Source organism: Microplitis demolitor, chromosome 6, assembly GCF_026212275.2.
Source record: "Microplitis demolitor isolate Queensland-Clemson2020A chromosome 6, iyMicDemo2.1a, whole genome shotgun sequence".
Taxonomy (NCBI): Eukaryota; Metazoa; Arthropoda; class Insecta; order Hymenoptera; family Braconidae; genus Microplitis; species Microplitis demolitor.
The window spans coordinates 1,617,739-1,628,266 of NC_068550.1; the positions used below are offsets into that span (position 1 = coordinate 1,617,739).

At 27.1% G+C, this 10,528-nt stretch overlaps 1 protein-coding gene across 5 annotated transcripts in view; it reads left to right on the top strand.

Moving 5' to 3' along the window:
• The window catches only part of LOC103575720 (uncharacterized), a 156,412-nt gene extending 146,650 nt beyond the window's left edge, over window positions 1-9,762 (top strand). For all 5 annotated transcript variants that reach the window (XM_008555610.3, XM_008555612.3, XM_008555613.3 and 2 more), the window contains exons 6-13: window positions 247-355; window positions 1,356-1,489; window positions 1,724-1,952; window positions 2,245-2,312; window positions 2,823-2,900; window positions 3,296-3,640; window positions 3,990-4,289; window positions 4,361-9,762. In XM_008555610.3, coding sequence (XP_008553832.1) covers window positions 247-355; window positions 1,356-1,489; window positions 1,724-1,952; window positions 2,245-2,312; window positions 2,823-2,900; window positions 3,296-3,640; window positions 3,990-4,289; window positions 4,361-4,473 — 1,376 coding nt within the window. In that variant the 3' untranslated portion in view covers window positions 4,474-9,762. The remainder of the gene's footprint in view (window positions 1-246; window positions 356-1,355; window positions 1,490-1,723; window positions 1,953-2,244; window positions 2,313-2,822; window positions 2,901-3,295; window positions 3,641-3,989; window positions 4,290-4,360) is intronic.
• The last annotated feature ends 766 nt before the right edge of the window (window positions 9,763-10,528 follow it).

The following is a 10,528-nucleotide window of genomic DNA, read 5'->3' on the forward strand; positions in this document are numbered from 1 at the left end:
TTGAGACCTTCTTATTCTTCCCATCATCCTCCCAGTCCTCTGTGGACTAAAAATACACACCCAGAGTTGGTAACAATAAATACGAATGGGTTAATTGCGCAGATTACCCTCACATTATTTATTTAATTCTTCTTATTTTTTTAAACCTTTAAACCAGATGATATTTTAACTCTCAAAAAGTAACGATAAAGATAGCTTGACCTTTTTACCTGAAGTGCTTTTAAAAGTAAATTTATTCTGCTACAGCCGAGGAACTGCAGTGTCTTGCAACATGGAAGGATGGTAGGAACAAATATTTGGTCGGTACTCTCAAGCTGTTTGGAAGGAATGCCGCAACTAATGAGGAAACATTCAGGTAATTTTATCACTTTTATTATTTTCATTAAACCTTTCTTTCTTTTTTTTTTTACTTGAATACCCTCATAATTATTTTACAAAAATACCTTTATCATTTATTTACACATATTTTACTTTTTTACCCAAATAAAATATTAAAATTCTTAATTAAATATTTTATTCATTAAATTTATTAATAAAATATAAATATCAATTTCACTTTATACTATTTTATTGCGATTAATAATATATATGTATATATATATAAATGAAATAATTGCAGGAGTACAATTATTTTCCACTCATCGCAATTGTTATAATAAATAAATACAAATAATAATAATAATAATAATAATAGTAAAAAAAAAAAAAAAAAAAAAAATTAACTGGCACCCATGCGCGTACAAGAAGCATCTAACAAATTATCCACAATGATTCTAATTGGAAGGGGAACATTCAATTAGTAAAATTGCCGACGGAATAACAGTAGTGAATTGATAAATAAATCAATTAATGATTCTCTCTACTATCCCCGGAGACACTTGATAATACAAGTGGTCTATGAAAATTATTAACGTTATCATCTAATTAATGTTTCTCTTTCTCAAATCGTAACAATTACAATTAATAGTTACAATTCATTATTGTATTTATTGTAATTAGTACTATTTAAATAACAAATTATTTATTTTTTTATGGGTCTTTTTGATCTTCTGATTTTTATTGATGATGTCAATAAAAAATGACTTTTTTAAAAAATGTAGTTTGAAATTTTTACTTCTATTTGTTAGATGCTTTTTCTGATTTTATTAATTAACTATTGATTATTATTATTAGTAATGAATGGTAATTCAACAAAGCATATCTCAATCAAATTTATGTATTGACAAATATCTAAATATAAATATAACAATGTACCAAAGTTTTGACAATGGCCATTGTTTTCATCAGACCAATTGTTACAAACAAATTTCAAAATTTTTAATACAGTATTAATTTCTTTATATGCTTTAATACAGATGTTTCCTGTATGAAAAGTCAGCTCATCATCAAGGCGAAAAAGTGACGTTTGAATTAGCGCAATCCGGTGATTCAACTTGCTCGGCATTGACTGATGTCTCACAAGGATCCAGAACTATTAAATTAACTAAAGGTATGTCTGAATTAAAATATAAAGATCTATAAGAAAAAAAAATTTTATAAATAAATAAACATAAATTACGATATCGTTGTCAGTATCCGCTAATTAACTATTAATTTAGCAAGCCAGTAAATGTCAGTACGCATTGTAAAATAAATATAAGAAATTACTTAGTCTTGTATTATGATAGTTAAAGAATGGCTATTAAATAAATATAAAATGGCGTGTTATTACCGTAAATTACAGTTGATAGAGAGCACAGTAAATGTAAGTACCCACAATGGGTGACTAAGCACCATGGCTGGCATTCGCTAGACGGAACCAGGACTTACCACTTCACTACCGGGAATGCAACGCTCAAGGTACAGAACAAGGAAGACAAGTACGAGGAGAGAATCGTCTGTCATAATCTCGAGAATATTGATAGTCCTCCGGACAAGAAAGTGAAGCTCGTTGCTCATATAACGAGTGGCTGGTGAGTCAAGAAGAGAAAATTTTTCATTGCACCGTACCGGTACTTTGCTCCTCATCCTCATCCTCATACTCATTCTCATTCTCATTCTTCATTCTTTTTACTCCCATCCCAGCACATCCTACACCAAGTAGACACTATTGTTGTGATCAAGTAGAATGGACTCGTTTGACGAATCATCCATGTGACTTTTTTTTAAATTTCCTTTGACGCGGAAATACCTCGTCTTTCATCAAACTCACTTGCTCATATTTTTATCATACATATATATATATTTTTACTTTTTTTATAACAGCGATATTGGCTACGTCTGCATGATTTTTCACAGAAGAAATAGTGGCGTGATCGAGCTACAGCAATCAGGTGAGTTTTTAATCTTCGCTCATTTCCATTCAATCATTTCTTATTTTTTAGATTTTATTTAAATTCATTCTATTATTTGACATCCGTTATATTTTCAATTTATTTCTATTTCTTGATTTTAAATTATCCTGAAGTTAGCAGACTATTCACAAACTTCTGATTTCTTTTAACAAATAAATTATAAAACAAAAAAAAAAAAAACTAAAAATATGCACATGTAGAAAATTTAAAAAACTACATGTGCAATTTTTCAAAATATTTTTTTTTGTTATTTATCATTTTTTAAAAAATCCAAAAATTATTAGACATCGATTAACTGGTATCATAATTTAAAAACTAAAAAAAAATTACAATCACTTAGAGTTTGTCGCTATGTATAGAATAGATTAAAAAAAAAATCATCAATTGGAAGTGAAAAATTTTTAACTTTTTTTTTAACACATGAAATATCCGTATATAAGGGAGTGATTTATGAGGTGCTAATTAAATTCAATTATTCATCGTTTGCAGATGTCAAAACAATTATACCTGAAGAAGCATGCCAGCAGCAGGAAGATCTATCAGCCATGCCGTATATAACTTTAATAAGTGAGTTTAAAATCATTACGTTGAAAAGTAACGCGAGTCATAAAAAATGCACCTTTTTTCCTCGTAATTTCTCTTCATATTTTCCATTTCATCATCGTCTTTTTTTACCGCATTCATATTACAGCAATAAGAACAATAATAATTTATGATTTATGACTTATGAATCACAAAAATGAATAACTGTCAAGCAATAATGGCATTACCACGATTGTATCACACAACGTAGATAAATGCACGTAAAATCATTTAGTAGTTTGCATATCGTGATAAACGTCCACGCATATTGACTTTGTAATTTTACTTAAATATTCTGCATACTACACTCTTGCGTTAACAAACAAAAATAAATTTTAAATTCACCGAACAATCGACTAATTATCATTATTATTTAACAGCGTCAACGTTGGAGAAACGCAAGTGCCCTCAACCGGGACGTTACCACGTCGTAAATTACGTATCGTCTCACGTATTGTCAACGACGCCGCGTCGTCAGCGTAAAGATACAAGCATCCAGATACGTGATATCCCTTCATCATCTTCTTCTTCATTATCCTCTTCATCGTCATCATCATCGTCGTCCTCTTCATCCTCATCAATATCCCAGCGGGCTGCTGAAAAAATGACCTGGCATGATAAAAATGAAGACGAGCAATGCAGCGTTTCCGACATTCAAATCGGGTGCAGTACATCTGATCAAAGTGAAATGATTATCACAAATACCTGCGAGGATAAACACGAAGGTAATGCAAACAAACTAAAAAAAAAAGAAAAATACTTTATACATAAATCTAGATAAATATATAGATATAGATATATGTCTAGATTAAATAAAAAGATTTATTTTTTTTATTTCATTATTTATTTACGGACGAGATTATTTTATATTGACTCGTAAAAACTAAGTCGTGACTTATGACTGGAAAAAAATTCGTTTGTTTCACTGGATACCGGATCCGCCGGCTAGTGTTTAACCTAAAAATATACAAAGAACATTAATAGCCGGACTTTGCATGTTTAGCAAAAGTTTTTAAATAAATAAAGCTTATGTAGATACAGAATCGATAAAACAATTTTATTTTTTCTTCGTAGCATACACGTGCCATGACAGCTGGGAAGAAAAAGGAGTCTGGTATACAATAGTATCGCAAAAAACAACCAGCAGCAGCGGAATCAGCATAAACGGGAACAGTGGGAGCAACATCGGAAGCGAATCCGCGGTGACAAACACCCAGACATTCTGTTTCTGGATGCAGTGGGTTGATCCGACGCCTAAATTGTCTGGTAGAGGATCAAGAGTCGAACAAGAACAAGAATTATGGCTGACTTGGCCGCTGCGCGAGTTCCAGAGCGGCTCTCCCGATCAATGGACCTACAAACTTGCCAACCAAGGTAGGCACTAACATATCTTCTTCATAAATATCAACAAAGACTTTTCTAAAACATACTTTTCTACATTACAGGGGTTTGTGAAGACATAACTCGCGCGAGTGCCACCTCAGCGTCATCATTTTCGCGGGTGTCTCTGGTCCTGTCAGCGGGCGCTGCAATAGTCTGCCAGCTCTTGTCGAGATGATGTGTCATCTTCGACGCTAACCTGGTACTTGAGGCCTAGATGTAACAAACAAACGAAAACGACATATATACACTTAAATGTATCACTAATTTATCAATCAATAACATAATCGGGATCTAAAACTAATTTATAATCCAATCAACACACAGTTAAATTATAAATACGCATTACTCGCGTGTGACACTAGTTGAGAGCAAGCACTGTCGCCAAGTGAAGTGTTTGGGGTATAATGGGTTAGATTGGGTGGGGTTGGATTAGTTATTAGTCTGACGATGTAGACTAAATGAATGACGAGTGACGATCAAGTGAATTAAGAGGACTAGAATTCAGGATGTATACAATGTAGAATAGGGCAACAATAACAAGAACAAGAACAACTGTCCCACATAGTGCTGCTCTAACTGTCAAAGCTGTGTGTTCCTAGGATAATCGAGACGGACGTCTCAATTGCTGCCCGGACATTAAACTAACCAGTATATCTATATAAATATATATATATATATGCTGTACAGTTGTGCTAGTAGTGTACAATACTGGAGATACTGACGTCGATCGAGCCGCAATTACTAATGTCATTGTAGAAGACATATACATGCTATCACATCTGAGTCTATTAGTAACACACGACTAACACCTACGACATTCTATTCTATTTGAATAATTTGTTACCAATCGTGTACTTAAAACCTATTGGCATTCGAGATTTTCATTACTAATTACAGGAATTATTTATTGGGAAAACTGATTCGAGGATAAGAATGATTGTTTACAAACAAAGTAATTATTTCTTCTATTTACCTAGGGATTTGAAAATAATTTGTTGAATAATGTATCTTAGGTTAGAAACAAAGTTTTCTAATAAGAAAAATTAATAAACAATTCAATGATTACGTAAACTGGCTTAGAAGATGATTGAGTCTTAGAAGAATGTGTTGAGACGAATTATTTAGTTTGTTTTAGTAATTAAAGTTTGATTGTATGACCAAAACAAAGTAATTTTTTAAAATTTTAACTTCGGCTATCATCGGAAGTGATCGGTTTTTTAGATGAAAGAATTTGACTGTTAGGTTTTAAAAATTAATTAATAACTCAGATGTGACGGATTGTTTATGTACAATACAAAAAAAAAAGTATAAAGAGAACAAAAAAAAAAAATAATAATTTTATTGGTGCAGCTAATAAACAAGAGTGTAAATACGATCAGGGTATAAGTGATCGGCGTTCAAGATTCGACAATTTTAAAACAAAGCTAATTAATGAGTAATATCAAGAGTTAAACTCATGATTTAACCTGAGGCGAACCTGAACGTCGTTACCGATCGAAATATACGACGAAAATATTATAATAAAAGATATAAAAAATATAAAATATTATTATTTAAGACTTAGTTGTAAGTAAAAATTTTTATTCACTAGCTAGTTGCACACCTCTGTATATACTGATTTAATATTAATAATAATATTGATGTAAATGTATAAAGACTGTTTTTAAGGGAATTATTGAGAGAAGTTTACTTGCCCGAACAATGCGATGTTTGGCTGCTAAATATTGACATATTAAATAAATATAACTAAAGAAAAGATAATTTATAACTATAATAACTGAATCATCTATAAATAATAATAAATAAAATTTTTAAAATAAAACAAGAAAAAATATAAAATGCTAGATTATAAGAACGAACAAAGAGAAGGTTTTGAACAATCGAGTGAATTTATTATTTATAAAAATTAATATTATTTTTTAATTTGTAAGGGCAGGCCAATGATGAAGAAATTATTATATTATATTATATTATTATAAATTAAATATTCAATTTAATAATAATAACAATATATTTAATAATGAAGATTGTACTTATCAGAATTGTCGTTTTATCACAGAGTCAGACGATTTTATTCATTAATTCTTTATTAATTACTAATATTAATGAATATTGTTATTTAATAGTTTGTTTAATCAAAACATATTTTTAGCTAAACAAAAAAAAATTTCAACTTTTCATTGTTTGTAAACAATAATTTTTTATATTTATATTTTTTTTACGTCTCCATTCTTTTATAATATAATTATTTATTTTGTAAGCTCGTTACTGCCTCAATTAACCCGGATTTTATTTAAAAAATTATTTTTACTCTGATTAGATTTTTAATAAATAATTAATACCAGGATTAATTTACAATTGCGGTGGCAATTATCTTGGCCTATCGGTACCGATAATAGATAGAAAAAATACAAAACAAAATTAAACAATTTTTTTAAAAAAAGATAAGAGTTTTTTTTACATATATACTAATATATATGTAGAAACTCTGTGGTATCCGACACGTGCAGGCACAAATGAAGAGCCAAATAATAATAATAATTATAATAATAATAATAATAATTAAAAAAAAAAAGGAGCAAAAATAAATAACCGGTAACTTTAACTATTTAAATAACTTTTTTTTTTTATTACTGTACATACTCTAGGTATTTTTTATCGAAATAACTTGTTATCCGGTACTTGTACAAGTAATTTTATATATACATATATATGTATGTATATAATATACTTTACCCACATTAATCAATAAACTAATTAACTTATTAATTAAAGTTAATGAGGAGCTTGAGATAAAAACGATATTTATAGAAAATTATATATATTTTTTATTACTGTGTTTTATAGATTTTTTTTTTTTAATTTTTGTGAGAAAATCATTAAATTATTACAGAAAATTGAATTATGTTTATTGTTTTCATGAAAACTGGATTTGATTAATGAAAATCAAAATGGCGGCTTCTTTTTCAAACAATAGTCGATCACGCATAATTTTTTCATGGATTGTTTTGTCATCGAGGTTATTTTCATATATTTTCATTTACATAAACGAAATTAGAAATAAAATAATATTTTTGAGGAAATATAATACATCTTATTAGATTTTTTGGAAATTTTCCCGCTAATAATTGTAGTAAAATTGTAATTATTTAAAAGTGTGACTAGCAGACATCAGACAAATTTAAAATTATTAAGAAATAGAGAAAATAGTTGACAGAATAAAATTTTAAATAAGTGCACATTTTAAAAATTTTCAAATTAATAAGTGCATTTTTTTTAAATTTTCATTTATTAATTATTTACTCTGTTAATATAAAATTTGTCTGATGTCTGCTACATTCACCCTCATTTTCTTTCTTTTCAATGCGAAAAATTTTGAGGTTAATCGAATTTACTAAAACAATGATTCTATTCTATTGAAAAATGAATTTTTAAATTTATGACACTAGTTTTTTTAATAAAGACAAACTAGAATTCAGATTTAGATACAGAATTACAGAATTTAAAAAAAAAAATAAAACTTATATATGACCGATACTATTTTAATAAAAAAAAATCTGATTGAAATTCGATTTAGCTTAAATATATATCAAAAATTTGCGATTTAGCTCAATAGGATTAAATCAGAAGTTTCTGATCAAATCCCATCAACTTTGAATCAGATTTCCTAACCTATAAAATATATTTATACGAAAAAGTGATTTTTCAAACTGTATAAGAAGAAAAGTATGGAAATTGAACAATTTTTCATTTAAAAATTTTAAAATATCGTTTTGATCTTAAATTCCTCACGTTTATTTAAACAAAAAAAAAAAAAGATTCTTATGCTAAACAATGAGTTTTGCAAACTTCAATAATTGTTGGAACAATTGTTTAAACAAAGCGAGTAGCTAATGTAATTTGTTATATAACTTTTTATCATATCATAAAGCCCAATTGCAAACTAATAATTATAAGAGTATGAAAATTAGAAAAAGAAAATAAAGGAGTATTAAATATAAAATATATGAAAAGTATGTAAATAAAAATGAACCGAGTACCGGTAGACAAGTTAGCTTTACCTGATGTAATTTTAAACTGCTACCACGAATAAAAATTGTTTAGATAAATAGTGGAGGCATAAAATTAATTCAAAATTAATATCTAATATATATAAGATCTAAATATGCCCATGGTTTTTTAATTATATGAAACTTGTAAAAAAATTATAACCTTAAGTAAACTTTCTGAGTCGATTCACTCGTAATCGATTTTCCATTCGACCGCCACCTTGTTTCTAAAACAATATAATTTTTTTGTTTCAATACAAAGTAATCTGCGTGCTCGCCACAAAAAGACACTTTTAACGAATAAAAATTAATTAATTTATTAATTAATAATAATAATAATAAGATTAATAATTAAGAAAAAAAATGGAGAGATAAAGTGATCAATTAATTATATTTAAAATATGATCGTCTGTACAAGAAGATTTTAAAGGAATATAAAATACATATATATTCAAATCATTTATATATATATGAGTATGCAAAAAAAATTGACTTTTTTTTTAAATTAAGAAATTCGTAAAAAAAATTCTAAAAATTAAGCTTCTGTGATTTTTTTTACAAGATGTCAATTTTAAAATTTCCATCTTGACATCAAAAAATTACCCATTGCGCAAAAAAAAATTAAGAGCTCAAAATTTTCAAATTTTCTTTTTTACCGAATTTCTTAATGATTCTAGTTAGTCGACATCTAATAATTTTTTGAATGTTTTTAAAACGATGAATTAAAAAAAAAATTATATTTAAAAAAATGCACTTATAGTTTATAAAATTTTCTATACGTGCATTTTTAAAAAATTTTTTTTTTGAAATTGATTCGTTGAAAAACAAAGTTTCAAAATTATTAATTGTCCGTTAACTTCAGGATAATTTCTTAATTTAAATAAAAAAATTCAATTTTTTTCGACACTCATATACATAAATATATAAATATATATATTTTTCGTTTATCACTGTGATGATTATAATTATTATAAAAAACTAATATAATAGATAAGGCAGTGTGTTGTTTTTTCTTGCCACCTGTATAGTAATTATAAAAATAAATTAAAATTAAACTTGAGTAAAAAAAAAAAAAGAAAAAAAAATAAATAAATAACGAAATATTGATATAAAATAAATAAATCGTAAGGGTGTTCGGGGCTTATTGAGTAATAAAATAAATTGTAAAGTGGGCTTGTGCTTGCCTACAATTATTTTCATTTAATTATAACAATTATTAATTATGTAACTAAATAATATGTATTATATTAAATATAAATTAATAATAATAATATTAATGATAATTATAATTATAATAATTAATAAATTGTATGCGTAACAAGTGGAGGATGCAGTTGATGTAAAGCTAAAATCTTGTAATACGCAGATGCACTAACAAAAAATAAAATTTTACAATAAAAAAAAATTTAAATAACCGTCTGTATGTATGTAAAACTGATTATCATTTAAATCTATATTGTTTTTTATATTTATTTATATATAAATATAAAAGTATAAAAATAAATATAATTTACGATGAAATGAAATATTTTATCTGTCATCGTATTTGAATATATATGACGTTATAAATTTAAATAATAATAATAATAATACTAATAATAATAATATTAATAATAATAATAATAATAATAAATACTGTCATTATTATTTTCTGCATACAAATGAAAGGAATGTAAGGATAAACAATGAAAAATTACTTGATAAATAATGTTGATGCCGACATTGACGAGCGGACACGTCTTGGAATATAAAAAAAAGAAAAAAGAAAAGAATATTGAATGAATTAAATTTGTAATAAAAATGGATTGATGGAGGAAGCAAACAACGATCCAGTTTTTACTGACTGCCTATCGGCACTTTACGTTAGCGACTTTTTTACACAATTAATAATAAAAATAAATAAATAAATAATAAATAACGCAAAGGGCAATTGTTCGGTAGCTTTTTGTATTTTGTCCGATCTCATATCTGCCTTTACTCCAGACGCTAGCCGTTCGACTAGAATTATATTATTATTAATTATTATTATTAACAAACCACGGTACCACTGTCAAACGTGTCAATCTGCGCTGATTGTCACAATATGATCTAGCATCATGTGTAATGTTCATTATTATATTTTGAATACGAAATATATATATTGAAAATTATAAGACTACTTTATTCAATATTTCTCCTATT